At 45.9% G+C, this 22387-nt stretch overlaps 1 protein-coding gene across 1 annotated transcript; it reads right to left on the bottom strand.

The window, feature by feature from the left end:
• Positions 1–1024: 1024 nt before the first annotated feature.
• On the bottom strand, positions 1025–2205 carry LOC131285045 (zinc metalloproteinase nas-1-like). Its single transcript, XM_058313906.1, has 2 exons — positions 1887–2205; positions 1025–1803 (listed from the first exon to the last, which is right to left on the bottom strand). The coding sequence occupies exons 1-2, from the start codon at positions 2203–2205 to the stop codon at positions 1025–1027; spliced, it is 1098 nt and encodes a 365-aa protein (XP_058169889.1).
• Between the last annotated feature and the right edge of the window lie 20182 nt (positions 2206–22387).

Below are 22387 nucleotides of genomic sequence, written 5' to 3'. Positions count from 1 at the left end.
GTGCCATGTCGCATCGTTATTCTACAATTGCACTTTTTATCAAACGAACTGAATTTCTTTGATTTCACGAAGATTTTGATTTTTGTTTCACAAAACCGCAGCACTTAATCAACCTTTAATTTTTGCTAAGCTATAAAGCCATGGTGCTATTCGTTCAGTGGAAGCATGGTCACTTGCGCTAAGCTTGGTTAAGTCACCTTGCGCAAAAAACAAACCAATTGGAGCAAAAGTTGTACTGGATTCTGCAGGCCACCGGTTTCGATTTGCTTTCGACTGAAATTTGTATGTTAAACTGGCGATTTGTTTACTTTTTGATCCGTTAGTTGCAATTGATTTCGATCATTACCCTAAGCTGAACACTACGCTAAATTCAAACATGAAATTCATCAAATAACTGCAAAACCCATTTGGTATCGATGCGACAGAAAGATGGAAAAATGGCTATCATTCGGTTGTTTGCTCGTTTAATGGTTGTTGGTGCCAACAAGACGTACTCAGAAAATTATTTCAAGCAACCAAAAACGAGTGACTTCAAAATGACTCCATTGGGTTATCATGCCAGAGCGATATGAACAAAATTGGGTTGATTTCAGTGTAAGGTACATTTTCCGACCTAACAAATATTCCTGCCCGTTAAGGCCTTACTAGACTTTTACCCTATGTGTACGTGGATAGTCAGTCCTCTCGTACAGGGGAGGGTCCGGTCTCGGTTGGGATTCGAACCCACGCCGTCGAGGTGGTGAGCCCCGGCGCTCATGGGCCGATATTCTATCCGGCGCTACCGCTCGGCTGCCGCGGACCCCCAATGGATGGATATGTGAAAACCATTTCACAACGACAACGTGCTGAATCGGCGTGTTAATAAATGCTGAGAACAATCTAAACGAACAATCATTTTTGTAGCTGCAAATTTGAGGACGGAATACACAGAAATACGAATGTAATGTGTAAGAAGTTGTAAAACTGATTGTTGTAGCATTCTAAACTGAATATAGCACAATAGGTATAGAATCGTTCAGTACGCTTAATAATGGTGGTGGTGGTGATGGTGGTGGTGGTCGTGAGGGCCATGTCGTTGTCTAACAGTCGTGGTTATAACTGGTACGGCCGTCGATGTCGTTCCCCTAACAGTCGTGGTTGTAAATGGTATAGTAGTCGAAGTTGCTCCCCTAACAGTCGTGGTTGAAACTGCTGCGTTCGTTGTGGTTGTTACCGATGCCGTAGTAGTCGTTGTGGTTGCCTGCGTCGTGGTTGAAGTCGCATTGCAGTACATATAGTTGATGTCGATAATATCGGCCGCCGAGAGCCCATTATCGTTTCCGAAATCTCCGGTCCACGGTTGGATGTTGTTCATGACCGGGCGGTTGTTGCTGGCCGCAGCCGCATACTTCGAGTAGTGCATCACACTGCCGTAGTCGTACGGTCTGCCATACAGTACGACATCCGCATAGGCCATCTTGGCGAAATTTTCGTTGTAGAATGTTTGGGTCCGGTATGCTGCTGCTAGTGCAGTACGATCGATCGTCACATAGCTGTCACGATCGGGTCGCGTGAACTCATGATAGAAACCGATCGCGTGCATCAATTCATGCGTGACGGTACCGACGTCCACGCAGTCGGAAGCCTGAAGGTTTACCTGGTTGTAGGTATTGGTTGAGGAGCGTCCTACGTAGGACCAGCATCCCGTCGCCGTGCTGTCGATCGTTATGTATAGCGATTGCGTGGTGCGCTGCACAAACCGCACGCACGTGTTGGTGGCAAACTGCTTCATTCCTTCCAGGATGATCGCACGCTGGGCGGCAGCTGATAAAGCGGAAAGACATCGGTTCAGTGTCACCCCGTGTATCCTATCCCACGTTGGACTTCCTACCGTTACGTATACTTACTGAAGGCCGTCGGAGAGATGACGTACGGCACTATCGCGTTGGGCCAGCGGGCATTGGGAGACACCGTTAGGGCAATGCCATTTCGCTGGCGGGCGGGTTTCTCCATGATGTCTCCTTCCTTGTAGATGCCCAATCCCATCTCCCACGGTTTGCGTCTTATATGCTTAGGCATGCCATGTTGGCGCTCCCTGAAACCGTGCAGGCGTCGACCGACCTCTTCGCTAGGAGAATGGCACCGAGCCTCGGTCCATTCCAGCAAACTGCAGCAAATAAGCAGCAGTGTGCAGATGACGAAGAAACTTCCCTTACCGTACACCATAGCGATCGGTGGCCACTGACGGACTGTTTCGAAAGTCGTCGCATCTTATGGCGTTATTATACTGTGAACAGCACAATCCGTTTCATTGTATAAGCCCGTTGTATTTGCACGCTGGATCTTGTTTAGTGTCTCTGAATTTTATTTTGCGTTAGAAAATTGGTATGTGTTGTCGCTATAGGCGGGACACAACTTAACAAGTCATCGAGTTAGTTTCAATTTCTCCATTGTATCGGGTGAGTGTTTTTTCTCGATTCTGGAAGACAAAAAATTCAACGGTGGAACCTTCGAGGCGAAACAAATATGGCTTAGTGTGTGTTCTAGTAGGGGTTTTAAACACTGACGCTAAGTTTTTATTAAAAATGTGGTTATGTTTGCTTCCAACATTCCGTTCTGCGTAGTGTAGTAACAACTTCTTATGTTTTTTTATTTGTGCCTTATGAAATCTAACGAAATTAAAACTACATATTCACTTCCTCTTCGTTGATTGCTTGGGTTTGCTTTACTACTTTGCTGCATCTTTGCTACGCAAATGATGGTACTAAAACAGTGTACGAATTGTTTTCAGCATCGTGTCACAGGTGAGTGTTTTATTCTAGATATTGCAAAAAAAAAATTCCAGGATCAACCCTTTCCGCCGGAACAAATATGTCTTATATGTGTGTCTAATAAGAGTTTTTGAATACAGGCACTAAATTTGAATTACGATTATCCTTATATTAGTTACAAAACTCGTTTTGTATCTCCGTCAGAACATTCGGTTGCTCGATCAAGAAGGGTGCCCTTTTTGTGTTTTTAACATTCGCTGCGTCGACATATCAACGTTCACCAGCGTTAATAGCTGTAATTTTTCAAACTATTTACATAATCACTCATTAAAATCAATCAATAAATTAAATTTTAATTTACTCGATAATTCATTAAAACTCTCATAGCTCATTAATAGAAATAGAATAGAGAAAATACACGAAATTACCGATAGGTCTGTAGGCATACGGAATGTAGCATAGGCACCATTCAGTTCTGTATCTGATAATGATAATAATAATTTTAAACAACGCTCTGCCAATCTACCAATACCAAGCTATTAATTATTTTGCTGAAAGTGTTGTGTACATATATCAACTACAAAACAGATATGTACGCGATTGGTATATTGATAGTTGGACGCTTTTTTTGTCATTATTGTCTCGTTATGTGGATTGAAAAATATTAAAGCAGTAATATAAAACTAGCAAGGGCAGAAGGATCTTCCACTCACGCTTTTACGACCGTATTCGGTCATGCCTATTGATAATGTAATGTTTGTTTTCAAGACTTTATAAATTTTCCGTCAAATAATACAAAGTATAATGTATTTCATGTTGATGTTTTCCTTTCAATAGAATACTCACATAAACTTGTGATTGTGAAATTGAGATGTTTTACGAGACAAATAAATTTATTTGAATCAATTGTTTAATAACAAACGGCATTAAATTCATTTAGTTGAATTCTACAAAGTTGTGTTAAACAAACACATCACGTGGAAAAAAACTTTTAGCAAGCCATTACAATAATTGATGTCAAATAATATGTTTAAGCCTCTCGTGGCTACAAACTTCCCAGGCGGTTAACAAATAGAAGTACACTAGGTACTCACCGAAGCAATTGACACCAAAATGTCCCTCTCGGGCTCGCAGCTCACTTGCGCCAGAAATGGCACAAAATTGCTTTCCCTCCGAGGGTTAACAGTAATGGCACTTTCGATGGAATTGCATCGCTGCACTCGTTCTCTCTAGCACTTCAGCACTAACCTTATAACGAAGATTGAAATCGTGAACTCAAATCAATAAAGCTGGCACCGGATAAAATAGAGTTCACTGAACAGAAAAGAGAAGTTTGGAAGGGAGAAGCAGTTCTTTCAACGCGAAAAAATGAGGTTCCGAGAGGAACCTGCGGATGCTTATGACACGGGAGAAATTGAATTGTCAATGGATCTGATATTTGTTGACCATTTCCCAATCGTTTTCCGTGTCAATGGAAAGCGTACGGACGGAAAAGGAAGCCACAAATGCACCGTGTCTGCGGAACAGCAACTGCAAACCTGTCCTGCGTGCGTGGCCTCCAACCACATCCAGGTTCTCGTCAGCGGTATGACAACTGCAAGAGTGAAGAACTTCTCGCAGGGCATCATTCCTGCCCCCGAGGGAATGTCAATTTCAACGATGAGCTTTCGAGTTATTTTAAGGTACAATTCCCGTGCCAGCATCAACCCCAGACACCTTCCAGTGCACTGATGCGACCCGCGGGTCGGTTTGCAAAAGGTGCTAAAAAAGTCACCTTCCAGAGCGCGGCGGTCTTGGTTCAAAAAGAGTCAACCAGGGACAAACGAGCGCAGAAAAGGAAGCGGAATATGCTTCAAAATGTAACCGAAACTCCTTCGTGCGCTAGAGAAACGCAGTAGAAACTCTGAAAGCAAGCGCCGTCAGTTCCTAGTGAGGGAGCATTTTCTGTAGCTGCCGCTCGTTGAAGTAGCTTGCGAACCCCGGGAATTGAAGCACGGAAAACATTCTACAAAATATGGCGGAAGGTTTACCTCGAACCTCGATCGCACGCGACGATCGCAGTAAGTTCGTTCCCTCGTTAGATGTCACTCTTCGATTCGGTTCCAACGTCTAGCCAGGGCCACCAAAGGGAATTCTATGTATTTCCGTAGCATACTTCTCCCGCCGGCGTTTTCTAAGCCGCAGTGCCAGAGCAGCAGACGACAAATAAGTAAAGCATTGCGGATGACAGTGGCAGTTTTCCGCTGATTCCGCTACTATATCAGTGCCAGCGTTTGGCTGGATGTCGGTTTTCGGTTTCCGGTTGTGTTCCCGCAGTGTGACCGGAAAATGTGTTCGCTCGATGCGAGGTGTTGCCGGCAATGCACGGTCACCCCGGAAAGAATATGAGACTCCGAATAGAACGATCCCAACGTCGCCGAAACGAACCGAAGTTCATTTAGCTGAGTTCTTCATTGGAAATGGAAGTGAGTCAACTTTAGTTGGATTTTTCGGTACGGTTTAGGAGAAAAAGAAAAGATTTTTTTCCTTTTTGAGGATTTTAATAAAACGCAATCGAAGCAAGATGAGAACCTATTCGTACGTGAAGTGAGTTGTATAATTTTTAACGTACGTTAAATTAATGGGTATGGAAAATGGGTGAGTGTCATAAGAAAATATACTGAGTCCTTTTATCGGTAAAATATGAAAAGTAAGATAAATGGCTGCACCTAATGGAACTATACTTCAGAAGGTTTATTTTTCATTCGAGAACCTTAATCCTTTAGCCTTTTATTTTTTACTACTGCAAGAAAATGATCTCAATTTATGGTCTATTTATCGCTTAAAATATTTTCAATTTTGGATCACCATCAGTGCCGGGTCCTTTCGAAAAGGACCTCTAGGTGACCAGCGAAGATACTTCCTTGTTTCCTCCACTCTCAAGCTGCACTTTGTATATGTGTGCGTGTGATTGTGTGTACCATGGATGGATCGAGACGTTTTTGTGGCCAACTTTTTTTTTTGGTGCATCGACAATCTACTTCCAATAGTAAAACCCGCTGTGGTAAAATAAAGCACCCATTTTTCCGGCAAGATTTCAATTTCAACGTCCGACCGGGTTCCGGGTTTCCACCACGAACCGGAGGGGAAAAATGTGTCACTGTTTTGGCGAAAAGAAGAGGATGAAAAAGGTACAGCCTTGGATCGTCTTGCAGTACTTTAGAGCGGCCTGGGGACCGAAGACGGGTGTGGGGAAATTCGGTTTCCTCGGCAACCCAACGTGGCAGCATCCCTGCAGCCGGGTGATGCTGATGGAATTTTTGAGCCCCGAAGCGGTAAAAGGAAAGGAACCATCGTATCGAGTGCCTGGTGGTGGCCAGAGCAAAAATCGAAACGGCGACATAAAAATCCCCGACAGCGGAATCGAATGTCACCCGTTATAATGGGATATTCGATGAATGGGTGGTGGCCGACCGTTGCCTACGGGAGGCTATGCTGGACGCTGGTTCTTACCAGGAAACTCCGTCCCCCGTCCCCACCGTGTTTACCGCTCGGGGCGAAATCGAGTCGAGAAGATTGTGTTATATTTCATCTTTTCGATGCCGATGCGACGAGAGGCACCTTTTGGATGGTGGATTCTGATGCCCCGAAGGTGCGGAAGGCGGGAATCATGCAACTTCCAAAATCGCCTCTTCGGTAAAGTGGTAATGGCAAAACTTCCGCACAAAGACACCCCCGGTCAAAGTGGTGCTTTGTTCGGAATTCCAGACGACCGTTGTTTGTTTTAATAAGCAATTGAAATGGCCTACTGGCGTTTGCTGATCAACAGTGGGCGTTTGATGTTGCGCACGCGGCTCGTCGCAAGCCACAGCCCTCAGGCAAAAGCAATTCCAATAGCGAAAGGTCACCGTTGGCCACGGTATGCGGGTGACGGCGAGAGACACTTAATTGAATTCGGCACCGTCGTAAATATCGATAATTGCGAACCGGACTGTGGCCGTTGAAATTTCATTAGCCCTGTGCGTCACCATGTCCTGATTGTAGGCGGCCAACAATGGTGGACCCAATTTTTAGCATCCTTTGCGAGTCCATCTCCTAGCTCTCCATAGCTTCTTTTTTTTGGGCCCGAGACCGGGTGGCAGCTGTTGCTCCGAAAATTCATTTCGTTCAATCTGGAGCTACACAAAATTAAAGCACAGGAAGGAAGACCAAATAGGAGACATGCTGGCCTTACCAGAGTTTGTGCGTGTGTGTAAGTCTAGTCTCTGAATGGAAGCGCGAAAATGTTGGATGAATCGTTATGGGTCAGCACCATGAAAGAGCGCTGTTTGAACATTCATAAAAGCAGTAGCTAATTAATTATACTTTTTTCTAAGAACTCGCCTGTTATTACTTTCCAAGATTGTATTCGAATTTGGTTTTAAATCGTTCCATACTCAAAAGGTACTATAACATTTGGCGGTGGCTCAAAACTTTAAAAATAATTTATTAATCTGATATGATTTCTTGAAAAGTAGCTACCATTAGAAATATATTTGTGAAAGTTCAATCATTCGTTATTCGTTTGCATAAACGAAAGAAGAATTCCCTTTTCCTATTTACTTTAATTAGTTTTTGAAGATCTTGATAAACCAACCGATTTGGCGACCTTGAACTCAGGAAAGATTTAAGTAAACTGCTTTTGACCTCAATCAATAATATTGTTAATGACAGTTGTTGTTGATTCCGTAACAAGATTTAATTTCTTAACTTGTGTGCGTTCCAATCAAGTTTCAAAACAAATGGCGAGACGGATGGACATTAGAGAAAAAATTAGTTTTAATTGGGCAAATGAGCTCCAAATGCAATTTTAGTTATTGTTCGTTTGTTGAAACAACTGAACTTAATTGACTAAGAGCTCATAAGCAAATTCGACAAGTTGAAACATGAGCCTTCCCAATGGGGAAAAGTGCGTTCCGAATCGTTGTAAGTATGACGAGTGGCAAGAAAAGTTGTGAGCAGATAAACGCCGCGGGGAGAAGAGTAAGTCAACAATACCGTGGCAAAAAGATGCGTATTTATGCGAGAATGGACGCTCAGCTAATCGGCTACTTCCGGGCAGGCACTTGCTAGCTCGGATCCGCTGGCTTGGCGGTGCTGTAGCGATATTAATCCATCCGGAAGCACTTGCCAACCATCATAAATCAAACAACGCCCAGGTCATCATCCCATTCCGATTCGAGCGTCGTGCCGGCTCCGGCTCACTTCCGAACCCATTAGCCCAGACCGCGCTTCCGGCGGTGACGAAGGAGTTCCGGGGCCAAGCGTGGTTTCGGCTTTGTTTCAGCCTTTCCATTCCGCCCCCGAACTTCGGCGAAGACTTTTTTGCCGGTCACCTCCACTTCGGTGCAGTAGTAATATGGTACGGCTGGCACGCTCGGGAAAAAGCGCCAAGGGAGAAAAGTTTCCACCAAATGTCATCATTTGTCCCGCCAGCGCACACCGACCGAAAAGAAGGTTCGTCAGGCGAGACACCGGGAGGACGAGGACGGGTCGGGGCCGGGAATTTACTTCCGCTGCCCATGGTCGCGTTTCGTGCCTGGTCACGCACCACCATCGAGACGCCTGCCGTCGGTCAAAGTTTCCACGCCAGTCGGATGTCTCGGGCTTCATCCGGAATGCGTGCGGAATCGTCAAGCACTTTTGTCTTCGGCTAACAGAACGCCCCTCGGGAATGGTGCATGATGAGATCCGGGAAAAGGAAAAAGTTTTCCCCGTCACCGCGCCAATCGGCAGATGGCGCTACAGTTCTGTGGGCGGTTAGGCGTGATGAAACGGACAGCCCGAAACTTACTTTTAATTTCGCCCCAAAAGTATCATCATTTGCCGGATGGCATTTATGTATCATATCACATGTAACTTGCGTCGCTTTTCGTGGAACTGCTCGCTGTTGTTCAAGATGGAGTCCAGAAAGGCCCCGAAACCCATTTCTTCGAATTGAGCGAGCTATTCGAACTGGTGAGAAGGTGTTCACTGGAGTTTCTGTTTCTAGTTTGCGACATGTTTCGAATGTTCGCTAGTGTTTTGATCAATTTGCTGGGCCGTGTGGTTTGGGACCACTCATTTTGCCTCAGTAGAATAATAAGTGTATCGTGAAATGGGCAGAAACGCTTTTTGACGTAGCCCGAAAAGGAGTTCGAGGTTGAAATACACAATGGTTAGTGTTCCTATCGTTTCAATAGGCTTTTACATTTACGTAAGATCATCATCTGATTGAAAATTGCACTACCTTGGAACCAATTTAAATTAATCAATCTGGTACGTTTTTTAACCATACTTTATTTAACCATAGCTTAATTTTTATTTTTTTTATTTTGAAACTGAGGAGAACAGTATAGTTCGTTTTTTGTTAACAAAGGCTACACCTTTCCTGTTTTTGCAAATCATTTTACACCGAATCACTGCATGAGCACCGGGAGATTAAAGCAGTTTATATAAATAATTCTCTGATTTTGTTATGACATGCAAAATTCAACTTCTTATTTAATCAATGCTAATGAAATTTACGATTATCTAATTTTGAATTAATGTTATGAAAATATCATGCTTCTTTATATGTTTGATTCTACTTTTACTATAAATTTATGAAAGGAATTTAAAAATTTATTAATTTTCAGTGTCAATATGTTTCGACACTTTGAGAATTCGTAATTTTGTTCCAATGTTTATGCAACTGTACTACGAATTCATTTACAATAATCCTTTGTTTGGAAATCAATATTTTTTATATCATGGCAACATTGTAGCACCTTTTCGCAGACTTTGATCGATCTATCGCGCACCGGCATCCATTCAAAAAGGGGCTTAGTTAGCATATTTGGTTTTGGACATTGGAGAAGATTTTTCGCTGCTCCAGCCGGAGATAGGCGCGACAGAAAGGAACAAACGAATGAAAAATATCGCTGCAGTCCGGTGGCTTCAAATATGCGGGATAAGTATGATATATGCGTCGGCTTGCTGCTGTCCAACCGTCTGGCGGTCGATCAGACCGTCCAACCAAATGTGCAACTTTTTTTCTATCATGCACTCTTGCTCCCTCTCTTCGTTTCTCTTTTCTTTCCTACCTACCTTTCGCTTGCTATTCGCGGTTGAGCGAATGAACGCAGTTGACGGGATTTTGGTTGCAATGGGGACACCTCAACGTGGTCGTGGCACGACACATTTGACGTTCTGACTCGTGCAGTTGGGTTTTTTTCTTTCTTTAGTCCCGCAGCGCAGAATTGGTCGGTTGGTGTCGCTGGTCACAGGCTCGCGTTACCGGTGATTGAATCACATACGTCGAAATCACACCAACCCGGAACCGGGTCCGATCGACCCACATGACAGGTGGTCACGGCGGATGCGTGTGCACGGTGGAAAGTGTGCGCTATTTTCAACGCGTTTGCTCGGCTTGTGTGTGTTTTTGCTTGCCCGTTTGATCGTTTATATCGCCATGTTGCAGGACCACATATCGGTTCCGTATCGTACCCAGGTACGGTGTTGTTATGCTGATGAAGTAGATGTTGGTTAGATTTCTTTTCTCCCCACCAAAAGGTTCGTTTTCCCCCCTTTCGTTACGCTGATTTTATCGCGTGACGGATACATCGGTGACGTTTGTGCAAAAATGTCGTGTTTTATCATTACCATCGGTTTTGATTGGGTTGTGGCGACCAGGACGCCACCTGGCGCATATCAGTCGTAACTTAAAAAGGCCGGTTGGCGAACCAGGAGACAGGGACAGCGGACGCATGTAGAACAGGACAGCTAGGGAGTGCACGTTGCACTAGCGCGGATAAAAGCCAGGGACGTGCGCAACCAACTTCTCTTCTCTTCTCTTATCTTATCGCTTCTCGGCCTAAAGGCGAAGATCAAAGTCTCTTCTCGTACCTGCGTGTCCTTTTGCGCACCGAGTCAGGCTCGTCGACCGCGTGATCGTACCGTGCACCACGCCGCGTAGCTTAGTCGCCACGAGTGAAATTAGGGACAAAATTGTACCTCCTTGTGAATAAAGCCCTAAAACTGGTGACCCCGACGTGATCGTGCGCGATATAAGTACGCGTTAGTGCATGTGCGTGCGAGGCGAAAACTTTCCGTGGTCGCATACTATCCCGCGTGTGAATGTAGTGCCATTTCAAAACGGGAGTGTTAAGGAGCTAACCGCAGCGCCTTCAAAGACCAAAAAAAGTGCAGTGATATAGTGCCGTGGGAAACGAGTGTACTCGAACAAACACTAGCGAGGGCTCAGCGATGGAGTAGCCAAACCCACGCCGCGCGGATACGAGCGAAACGCACACACACACACACACATCGACGTCGAGCAAGCGTGCTCGCATAGTGTATTTGCAGGCCTGGCAAACCCGCAGGGCCGTCGAACCCAAAGCAAGACGACGATTTTTCGTGCTGCGATTTGCACGACACTACGTCGACGAGCACAACGCACCGGAGTACACAGCCCGTGCTACCGTCGCCCACGGATCGCCATTGCAGCCGCAGGCAAGCACAGAGACCGCCATCTTTGTCTGCACGTGCTCCCGCCATCGACATCGCAGCCGGACGGTGCTGACTATCGCGAAAAGCCGCCATCGACATCGCAGCCGGACGAGTGCTGACTATCGCGAGTAGCCGCCATCGACATCGCAGCCGGACGGTGCTGACTATCGCGAAAAGCCGCCATCGACATCGCAGCCGGACGAGTGCTGACTATCGCGAGTAGCCGCCATCGACATCGCAGCCGGACGAGTGCTGACGATAGTGAGAAGTGCACCCGCCATCGCACCGAAGTCGCCGCCATCTTCCTCGCGTGCACCCGCCATCGCACCGAAGTCGCCACCTGCACACAACTAAGGTAGGATCCATCCGTTTAATTAAACTAACCAACGAGGATGATGCGTAGCCCGCCGCGTCCACCGGGTACAGCAGAAACCCCCGCCGCGTCGATAGCCCCTGCAATCGGAGTTATAGCCCCTGGCCCACCAACAATCGAGTCACCCTTCTCGCGCGATTCCTCTACCGACCCGCCGGAATTTCAAGTGGAGATTGTGAATACAATGCGCCTCAAGCCACCCGAATTGGATACAACCGATATCCACACCTTTTTCTACGCTTTGGAAAATTGGTTTGACGCATGGAATATCGCTCCGAGCCACCACGTCAAACGGTTCAATATACTGAAGACACAAATACCGACGCGAATCCTCCCTCAGCTGCGCCATCTTCTCGATAACGTGCCCAACGCTGACCGCTACGAAGCTGCGAAAAGGACAATCGTCCAACATTTCGAGGAGTCGCAACGCAGCCGCTTACACCGATTGTTATCCGATATGAACCTCGGCGATCGGAAACCGTCCCAACTGCTAGCCGAAATGCGACGCACGGCAAACGGAGCAATCTCGGACTCCATGTTGGTTGACCTCTGGATAGGACGTTTACCGCCATACATACAATCCGCGGTGATCGCCGCCTCGCCAGACGTTGAAGATAAGGCAAAGGTGGCCGATTCCGTCCTAGATTCGTTCGCTTTGTACCACCAAACGGGTGCATACCAACAGGTGTCGGAGGTTCGAAATGGGGAAGTGGACCGACTCACGAGACAAGTAGCAGAATTGACGCAGCGTTTAGACACCGTGCTGAATCAATTGAATCGAGGTCGCAACCGGTCTCGATCACGTACCCGAATGCAGCCCGCCCAATCTACTAGTAGCGTCGAAAACGACTTGTGTTACTACCACCAGCGTTACGGTCAACAAGCTCGCAACTGCCGAGCCTCGTGCTCGTTTGTTAACCGTCAACAACGGAATAATGCATCGTCGTCGTCGGCGTGACAATCTGCGGGAGACGTTCAGCAGCAACCAGTCCACTCTATATCATCGACAACTCATCGCCTCGTCATAGTGGACCGAAAAACGAACCAACCATTTTTAATAGATACTGGTGCCGACGTCTCCGTAATCCCACGAAGTATCAGCTGTGCTCTCCATAAACCGTCATCCATGAAACTTTTCGCCGCGAACAACACGCCAATCACGGTATACGGTGAGTCGCTTCGTACGTTGGATCTGGGTTTGCGACGAAATTTCCTGTGGAATTTTGTGATCGCCGACGTGGGTACAGCTATTATTGGCGCCGATTTCCTCGAATACTTTCACCTACTAGTCGACCTTCGACGCAGATGCCTTGTAGACGCCCTCACTAACCTCCGCACGCCCGGCGCCACAGACTATAACCCGGAGGAGCCAACCGTCAAGGTTTGTGAATCATCGTCGCCAATAGCTTCCTTATTAAGGGAATTTCCCGGGTTAACCTCGCCTACCACCCCCGGCACGCAGCTGCAATCCGAAATCACTCATCGCATTGAGACAACCGGACACCCGACTTTCGCTCGTCCTCGTAGATTGTCCTCCGAGAAATACGCAGCCGCCCGTGCCGAGTTTGAGTCATTGGTACAACTGGGAGTTTGTCGTCCTTCCAACAGCAGCTGGGCCAGCCCCCTACACATGACGAAGAAGGCAGATGGAACGTGGCGACCCTGCGGCGACTACAGGACTCTCAACGCGAAGACTATACCGGACCGATATCCTTTGCCTTTCCTCCAAGATTTCACGATGCATTTGCATGGCAAGACCATTTTTTCAAAGGTCGACCTGCACAAGGCATACCACCAGATACCGATACACCCGGAGGACATCCCGAAGACAGCCATCACGACTCCCTTCGGCCTGTTCGAATTCACCACGATGCCCTTCGGTCTAAGGAACGCGGCACAAACATTCCAACGGCTCATCCACGAGGTTCTACGAGGACTCGACTTCGTGTTCCCGTACATCGACGACATGATCATCGCTTCGACGACACCAGAAGAGCATCACGAACAACTGCGTCAGTTATTCCAGCGTCTGGAGCAACACCATTTGGCCATCAACCCAGCCAAATGCGAATTTAATCGGAGCGAGATCGCTTTTTTAGGGCACCTGGTTAATTCAGAAGGTATTCGCCCCCTCCCGGAACGCGTAGCAGCTATCACCGAGTTAAAAAAGCCCACAACGATAATGGAGCTGAAGAAATTCCTCGCAATGCTAAATTTTTACCGACGCTTCTTACCAAACGCTATAGATACGCAAAGCATCTTATTCAAAATGACCCCGGGAAATAAAAAAAAGGATAAAACGCCGCTCACCTGGACACCCGAAGCAACCGAAGCATTCTCTCGCTGCAAGGAGCAGCTTCGACAAGCAGCATTGCTGGCACACCCGATCCCAAACGCAGAACTCTCGCTGTGGACAGACGCGTCTGATTTCGCCGCAGGAGCCGTCCTGCACCAACGGGTAGGCGACCAACTCCAACCACTAGGTTACTTCTCGAAAAAATTCGATAAACCACAGAGGAACTACTCAACCTACGACCGTGAGTTGACCGCTATTTATCTCGCCGTACGACATTTTCGCTATCAACTAGAGGGTAGGGAGTTCCGGATTTATACGGACCATAAGCCTCTAGCGTACGCCTTTCGACAAACCCATGATAACGCCTCGCCGCGAAGAGCTAGACAGCTGGACTTCATAGCACAGTTCTCGACCGACATACACCACGTCTCAGGGGAAAAAAATGTGACAGCCGACTTGCTCTCACGTATTGAAGTAGTACGCGTGACACCGAGCATCGATTTCGAACGCCTGGCCGACGAACAGACCCGCGATCCCGAGCTTATAGCTATTCTGAACCAGAAGAGCCCCTCCGATCTGTCCCTGCAGAAGACGCCGATACCCGGAAGTACCAAAGCGCTGTACGCCGACTGCCCCGGCGGAATAATTAGACCGTATATTACTAAATCATTCCGCCAACAGCTCCTCCACGCTGTTCACGACTTAAGCCATCCCGGAGCACGAGCCACAGTCAGACTGATGACAGAGCGATTTGTCTGGGTGGACATAAAGAAGGAGACGCGCGAGTTCGTGAGGAACTGTTTGGCTTGCCAACGTGCTAAGGTCAGCCGCCATACCAAAAGTCCGCTCACACCGTACCCGGCTACGCAGGACAGGTTCAGCCACATCAATGTCGACATAATCGGACCTTTCCCAGTAAGCAATGGAAACCGATACTGCCTGACGATCATCGATCGATTCACCCGCTGGCCGGAAGCAGTGCCGATACCGGACATCACCGCATCCACCGTGACCGCAGCGTTGTTGTATCATTGGATCGCCCGATTTGGAGTGCCATCCATAGTGACAACGGACCAAGGAAGGCAGTTCGAGTCGTGTTTGTTCAGCGAGTTGAATCGAACCCTCGGAACGAAACACATTCGGACGACCGCCTACCACCCGCAAGCTAATGGGCTAATCGAGAGATGGCACCGCACTCTCAAATCAGCGATTACGTGCAAGGACACAACTAAATGGAGTGAACATCTTCCTTTAATACTGCTCGGCCTGCGCACAACTTTTAAGAGCGACATCAACGCATCACCGGCCGAACTCGTGTACGGCACGACGCTTACCATCCCCGCCGAATTTTTCTCAAAGGAACCACAACCAGTAGCGACCGATCAATCCGATTTCGCTAAGACGCTACGGGAAGCGATGCGTAAAATCCGTCCACCTGACACCGCTTGGCACACCAACCGAACCGCGTTCGTCCATCACGACCTAAACAAATGCACTCACGTGTTTGTACGCAACGACACCGTCCGTCCCGCCCTAACAACTCCATATCACGGTCCATACCAAGTACTTACACGAAATCTTAAGTCTTTTCAGCTACTACTCAATGGACGACCAACGCTAGTATCCATCGACCGTCTGAAACCGGCCTACACAGTTGAGGAAACCACCACGGCACCCGAACCGACGTCACACGATCAGACCGAAACGCCCAGCGTCCCGCCGACGCAGCAGGTTCCCGCCGTGCAACCTTCGCCCCAACCACCGGCACCGCATGCCATACCAACTCCACCACCATCTATCCTACGACGACCAGGACAAGACATATCGACCGGTGTTACCAGGGTCGGACGAAGAGTGAAGATCCCGCTGAGATACCGATAACACCGCTCTAAGGGGGGAGTACTGTGGCGACCAGGACGCCACCTGGCGCATATCAGTCGTAACTTAAAAAGGCCGGTTGGCGAACCAGGAGACAGGGACAGCGGACGCATGTAGAACAGGACAGCTAGGGAGTGCACGTTGCACTAGCGCGGATAAAAGCCAGGGACGTGCGCAACCAACTTCTCTTCTCTTCTCTTATCTTATCGCTTCTCGGCCTAAAGGCGAAGATCAAAGTCTCTTCTCGTACCTGCGTGTCCTTTTGCGCACCGAGTCAGGCTCGTCGACCGCGTGATCGTACCGTGCACCACGCCGCGTAGCTTAGTCGCCACGAGTGAAATTAGGGACAAAATTGTACCTCCTTGTGAATAAAGCCCTAAAGGGTTATTTATTTTTGAAGCACGTGGCATCTGCTGTGGTGCGAAAACGATGAGTTTCACCGAAACAATCCATCGAGCTCGAGTCAGCAGAATTGTTGTGTCGTTGGTAAGCATTTTTATGGCTAAAGTCAAGAGTCATCGATCGCTGAACGGTGACTAGCGTAAGCCTTTGGTTACGCGGGAAGCTCGAGATTTTTCCCAACCTCTGTTTTGAATTTCATTGCACAAAAATATTTTTAATTTTAAATAAAATAAATGCAAACAAGTTTGTAGTATTATACCGAAATAGCAAGAAATTCCAATGGAGGCGCCTAGTATCTCGTAAAATAATAAGAAGATTAACCCATATTTTCATGCTCTCATACTTCATGATAGCCGTAGACATTTTATTGCATTGTAATAGTTTTCAGCAGGGTTTTAGGTAGTTCAAAAAACATGAACTCTAAATGGTAAGGATACGTGAAAAGTGCGAGGATTTTCCGACTCTCGGTTTAAAATTTCAATGCCCACCAAACATTTTTAATTTTCAATCAAATAAATACAATTAGTTTTAGTTGTGACGAAATAGTAAAAACCCATGGAGGCGCCCAGTCTCTCGTAAAACAGTATGAAGATTAACACATATTTTCATGCTCTCTTACTTCATGATACTTCTAGAAATGTTTATTCCATTGTAATCAACTTTTCAGTAGGATTTTAGGTTGTTCCAACATTACCTTTTTGGTTTTTTTGGGATAAAAAATCGACGCTCAAATGCATGTGTTCATAAATATGTTTTTACGATTGCGGCTCGAGTTTGCATGCTGGCCAGTTGTATTTTACATTCCGCTATAACTGAACGATGGCAAGCAACAGGAGGAGTGAAAAAAATCCACCATTGCATTACCCAAATATGAACATAAAGTTTGATATAAAGTTTGAAAGTTTATGGCCACATGCCGCTACCGGTGGCGGATCGGTAGCCATATCAGGTAACGAACATTTGAGGGCGCACTTACACAAGACCTGGCACCTCGGAAGTATGGTGTGAAATATGTATGGCACCACCGGCACCGCACCATGACTCCAACCGGGCACGGTTAATAGTGCAGGCAGGAGAAAAATCTGTCACGAACACCCGGTCACCTTTCACATATTGCCGGGCATGTGGAGAACGCCGAGAAAGGGTGGGGCCAATCCGACCGGTTTTAGCCTAAACAAGTTTTGGCCCAGCCCTCAACCCATCACCTGCCCTCCCGGTAGCGGCAACCGAGCCAAACCACCGTGTAGCAAGCTGTTTCGGTAGACCAAAGCAACGGTGCTTTGCGTCGGGATATTTTTCGGCACTAACCATTTCGGGTACGTCGGATTTGAGGTAAATTCTCATCATAATTTTTCTCCCGGGTTAAAATATTTATTATTTGCATCGTTCATGCGTCGGGCTGTCCGGGCTTTCTTTCGGATCCGGGGCCTTGGTTGACGGAAGGTGTCGGGGAAGCGGGTGAATGAAAGTGGAACGTGGCGGTTAGAAGTTACGGATTGCCTGCCAATAATTTTCACCGAAAACATCGCAATTGCCCACCGACGGTAAGACGACCGACGACGGTTACGTGCCGGGTGAACATGTTGTGCACGACGAACACGACCATTTGGCGTTTATGGGAAAGAATGTATTTTCCGACCCTGTTCGCGTCGGGTGAACACGTTCGAGGAAGGTATAAATGTATAGTGGTATTTGGTGGGAGCTCGGAGATTAATTAGGTGATATTAACAAAAAGAATTAGAAAAAATGTGTTTGGCGCATTGTGAAATGGATTTATTCTGATATGATTTTTATTTTATTGTCAAAGATGTAAACATGCATAAATTTTTCGTTCTAATTCTTACATTTTATTTTACTTTTTTATTTTTCATTTTTATTTAAGTGGTATAAGAAAGAAAAATTATAAAATAATACGCTTCGCATTCTTTTACAGTATTGAAATTCTTTGTTCTTGTTCTTCTCTGGTAATACGAGTATTTATGAGAGCATCTAAAACTAGCCTATTTAAAATGAAGCAATTAATTGTGTAGGGAAGTGAGTCGATATATTTTGCTTTAATTTCTCATCGAGTTTGGTTGATACAAGGAATGCTATTAGTCTAGTTATGTTTTTGGATGCATCCTGTAGTAGAATGTGTTGTTGGGAAATATAATCATGCACCCCTCGGACCTGAACTTTTTTTTTATCAGCTTGCATAAAATTGTTGTAATAAAGCGTTTTGCACGTAGCTATAAACTCATTCTATGGCACGCAGGATATGCACCGAGCAGCTCCAGAATGTGGTAACACATTAAGCACTGTGAGTCATCCACCACGTCCCCGACGAGTATCGTTATTTGCCGTTGTTTGTTTCTACCATGTTCCTTTGCTGAGTATGATGAATATTTTCCTTCCACGGTATATTCGCAAACAATCCTAGGTGTTCGCCAGGGTGTGTGTTGTTCGACATCATCCGCCACCGGAGAAATGTGTGTTGGATCAAAATCATCATTACCTCACGCTTGCCACCGTGTCTTGGGTGGTTGAGATTATGTTCTCACGTACGTTCTTCCACCTTTTGCACCATCCGCCATTGGCTTCTTGGCGTTATGAGCATATATTTAATGGAGAAAACGTGTCATTTTCGGCATTTGGATTTATGCGCCCCCTCATGCGGAAGGAACACACATACATGTGTGGGGGTGGGCGGTTGGAGTACTCCCCTGCCAAGGGTTGATACGATTCGTCGTGGCGGCAGTGTGTTAGTCGCGCAATAAATCAAGGTGCCAATAAATTATAAATTTTCACTCACACTCGCACAGTTGGCCAACGGCTGCACTTGCCCGTTCGAAGCTCCCGTCCACAACCGCACGGTCATCTTTCATTTCTTCGTGAGTGAAATAGAAAAAAAGTATGATGAAATACAAGTATCACCCTTGCCGAAAGGAGGAGAGCATGCCGGCGGACACATATTTATTGATATCCGTACGCCCATTTTCCCGTGCAGCATGGCGTAACGTTTGGGGGCTTCGGTGGTGCGGAAAATGGTAAGATAATGTTGCGCATTGTGGAGCGTTTACGTGCTGGGAAGTGAATGACAGAACAATAAAATACATTTATAGTAAGAGCAAATTGCCGAGAGGAGTAGAAAAATAGGAGAAGAGTAAGAAAACAATTGCGCGCATACACGCACGGGTTTCTTTTCTCGGTGTATGGTTACGCTCGTACGGTTCGGGATTTAGTTTCTTCCGGCATCTTTACCGGGGACGAACATTGATTTAATAGTGTCGACTACGATAAGGTTTTAGTAGCGATTTATGACGAATGTTATGAAGTCATTGTATCCCGTTTAATCAATGTGGGTGGAAGTTTTTTTTACCTCGAGCGCAAAGACCCGTCCCGACCGGGATCGTTTAGATTGAACCATTATTTTTCTGCGATTTATCATACTTTTAGTTTTCTTTTCCTTATATCGACAAAACTACGAAACGTACGTTTCCCATCCTATTGGGAAAAAGTATTGGCAACAAAATCTTCTAAAGGCATCGAGTCTTTAATTTTTCACAACCAAAATCGTTAGTACCCAAACTTGTCAGGCAAAAAGTATAAAATGAAAATACACAGACCCATTCCCTGGGTTGGGGGAAAACTTTTACTCAGCTAAATCATTTCGAAATAATTAATTAAAAAAAACACAACGTTATCTGTTTGCACTGAAGCACTTTTCACGATGCTACTGAGCAGAGCAAACGGTTGAACAATTTCGCGACCGCTTCATTAAGTTAGGCGAAATTAGTTAAGCAATGTTTTGCACACAATGGGACATTCTCACTCCTTCCACCTCTTTACCCGGTCTGGAACCGCGATGGTAGAAGAAAGGATTTTCAATTGACAATTGTCTCATTGTCTACAAAATGGTGTTCGATCCAAAGTTTGCAAGATTTCCCCCCGGGAGTGGGACCTGCCGATGCTGGCACGACATTTGGGCAAGAAACGTTAAGTGTGGGATTGTTTTGTTTTGTTTTATGTCTAGTTCTTTTCCTTTACCCATCCATCGGCAAGAATCTCCGTTCGTCGCAAGGGACGAGTTGTTTTCTGATTTGTTTCGCGAAGGAAATGCTGGCACAAGAAACTTGGAGCGTAAAAGGAAGGTTTTTAATCAAAGCAGCTCATGCCGGGCCGTCTGCGAGCGACTGATTGTCATTTTCCTCTTGGTGGTTCGAGTCTGCTTTGTAGTTTTAAGCTTATTTTTATTTTGTTAGTCTATTTTCTTAGCGAATCTCTTAGATTTTAATGAGCCGGATTTCTTTTTACTCAAAAATTGAGCAGAAAGAAGTTCCTGAAAATGCATTTGCTTTTGCTTTGTCCGTGAAGCTGGTGCATGGAGATTCTAATAACTCATCTGGATTGTCATTTGACAAGAGGTAACCGTAGCTGCCGGGTCTCGTGCAGCTACATTGGCGGTTAAGATAATTCCTTCTTTGTGGATGATACACCATAACGAGTTTTCGTAATCCTTTAACTAAGCTGTCCAGATGCAGCACCAAGTGCATCGTTTGTCCAAACCGCAACCAACACGAGGATGATGAATAATGCAGTAAGTTTCAATTAGGAAAATGCATTTTTCTTTCGATCCACGAACGTTTCGTGAAGGGTAAAACTGGTGTTTTAAAGGTTGCTGTTGTTGTATAGTGGATTTTTTTGCTTTCGTTTAAACGTTCACAGTAATAACGTGGCTCCCGGGAAAAGATGCTGACGACCATCGTCATCGATCGTTACCGTTAATATTCATAGAGTTACCCTAAGATTCCCATCTTCTTAGGATGGCTTGGATCGGTCCCCGGGACCAAAACCGACAAAGAACAAAATAAGATTAGAACTGGTCCTTACCCTGTACGTTGCCAAACGGTTTGCAAACAATCCAATTTGAATATTTCTAGCTCGTGTACGTACATATTCTGGACGTTGGTCGAGTGAAGGAAAAGCCAGGATGAAAACTAAAGTCGAGCAAATGGATTGTTTTGTTTTTGTCCAAACCGAGAGGCACATCCAATGGGTTTGGTGGGGGGAATGGATTTTCGAAAGGATTCTGCACAACCAAGGGCGACGTTATACACAGGTTCATCGTTGGGCATGCCGTTCGCTGTGTGTGGAAAGTAATTTCGATAATGATCCTCTCCTGAATCTCTTTTTTCTGAAGCGAACCTTTGCTCCGATTGGTTTAACACAAAACCAGGCGACCAGAAGCCACCACTCGACCTTCCGCCATCGATATTCACGTTTTGTGTAACGAGATTTTTCAGTATCGTATTTAGCTGAAAAGCTCTACCCAAACTTCCCACACTCCGTCTTCCGTCGTACCTGGCAAGTCGAGCGGACTTAGCAGGTTGTGTGTGTGTTGGGTTTATTTTATGACCATTTCAAGGAAGCCAATCCTTCGATGAGCCAATTTGCTTATTATTGGTTTGTCGGCTCAGTTCGGTCATGGGAGGCTGCCGGTTTCAGTGGTTGGAACAATTTAGGTACATTAAAATGGATCGTAATTTCAATGTCAGAGAGTGTTTACTTAGAGTGAGAACCCGTATTGACCCAAAATTTCTTTTAATTTGATGACTTTTCTCTTTCCTCGTACTGTTTTGCATCTCTTTCAGGTTTATGTTCGGACTACATGGGAAAGCCACAGCAAAGTTACATGAGAAACGGATCTATCAACCGAGAAAGAGTGGTCAGTGTAAGCAAATAAAAAGAAAAATCAAACGCTGACTATAAATGGATAAATGCGTCTACGCAAAATGCGGTGAAGAGCTCCGATTTGAAGCATCCGTTTTTTCTACTAAAGAAACTTTTCATTGCAAAGCTTTTCTCTTTTTTGAACACTTTTCCAGCAAACCATTTTACAGGTTCATAAATATCAATCCGCTGACTCATTTTTTGCTTTTGGGTCGTTTTTCTTTGCTTTCGCGTCTCATAGAATACCGGATTTCATTTTCTTACTCCTTTCAGGATTTTTCTTCAAACGGATTAAATCGCTTGGTTGGGTGAAAATGTGAACGGCATTTATGAGATCTTATGAAAATTGAATTTAAATTAGATCAACCAGGATATTCACTCCCGGAACTGACGTTGGAGGTCGTTCAGGTTTTTTTCGACAAACCAGTATAGATTGACACACACGAATGCTTATGCATAAGCTGGCGTTTCCTTCGCTGGTGGGAAGAAAAA

This window comes from Anopheles ziemanni, chromosome 3 (assembly GCF_943734765.1).
Source record: "Anopheles ziemanni chromosome 3, idAnoZiCoDA_A2_x.2, whole genome shotgun sequence".
Classification (NCBI taxonomy): domain Eukaryota; kingdom Metazoa; phylum Arthropoda; class Insecta; order Diptera; family Culicidae; genus Anopheles; species Anopheles ziemanni.
Note: the sequence above shows the minus strand (reverse complement) of the source record. Positions and strands in the feature narration are given on the sequence as shown.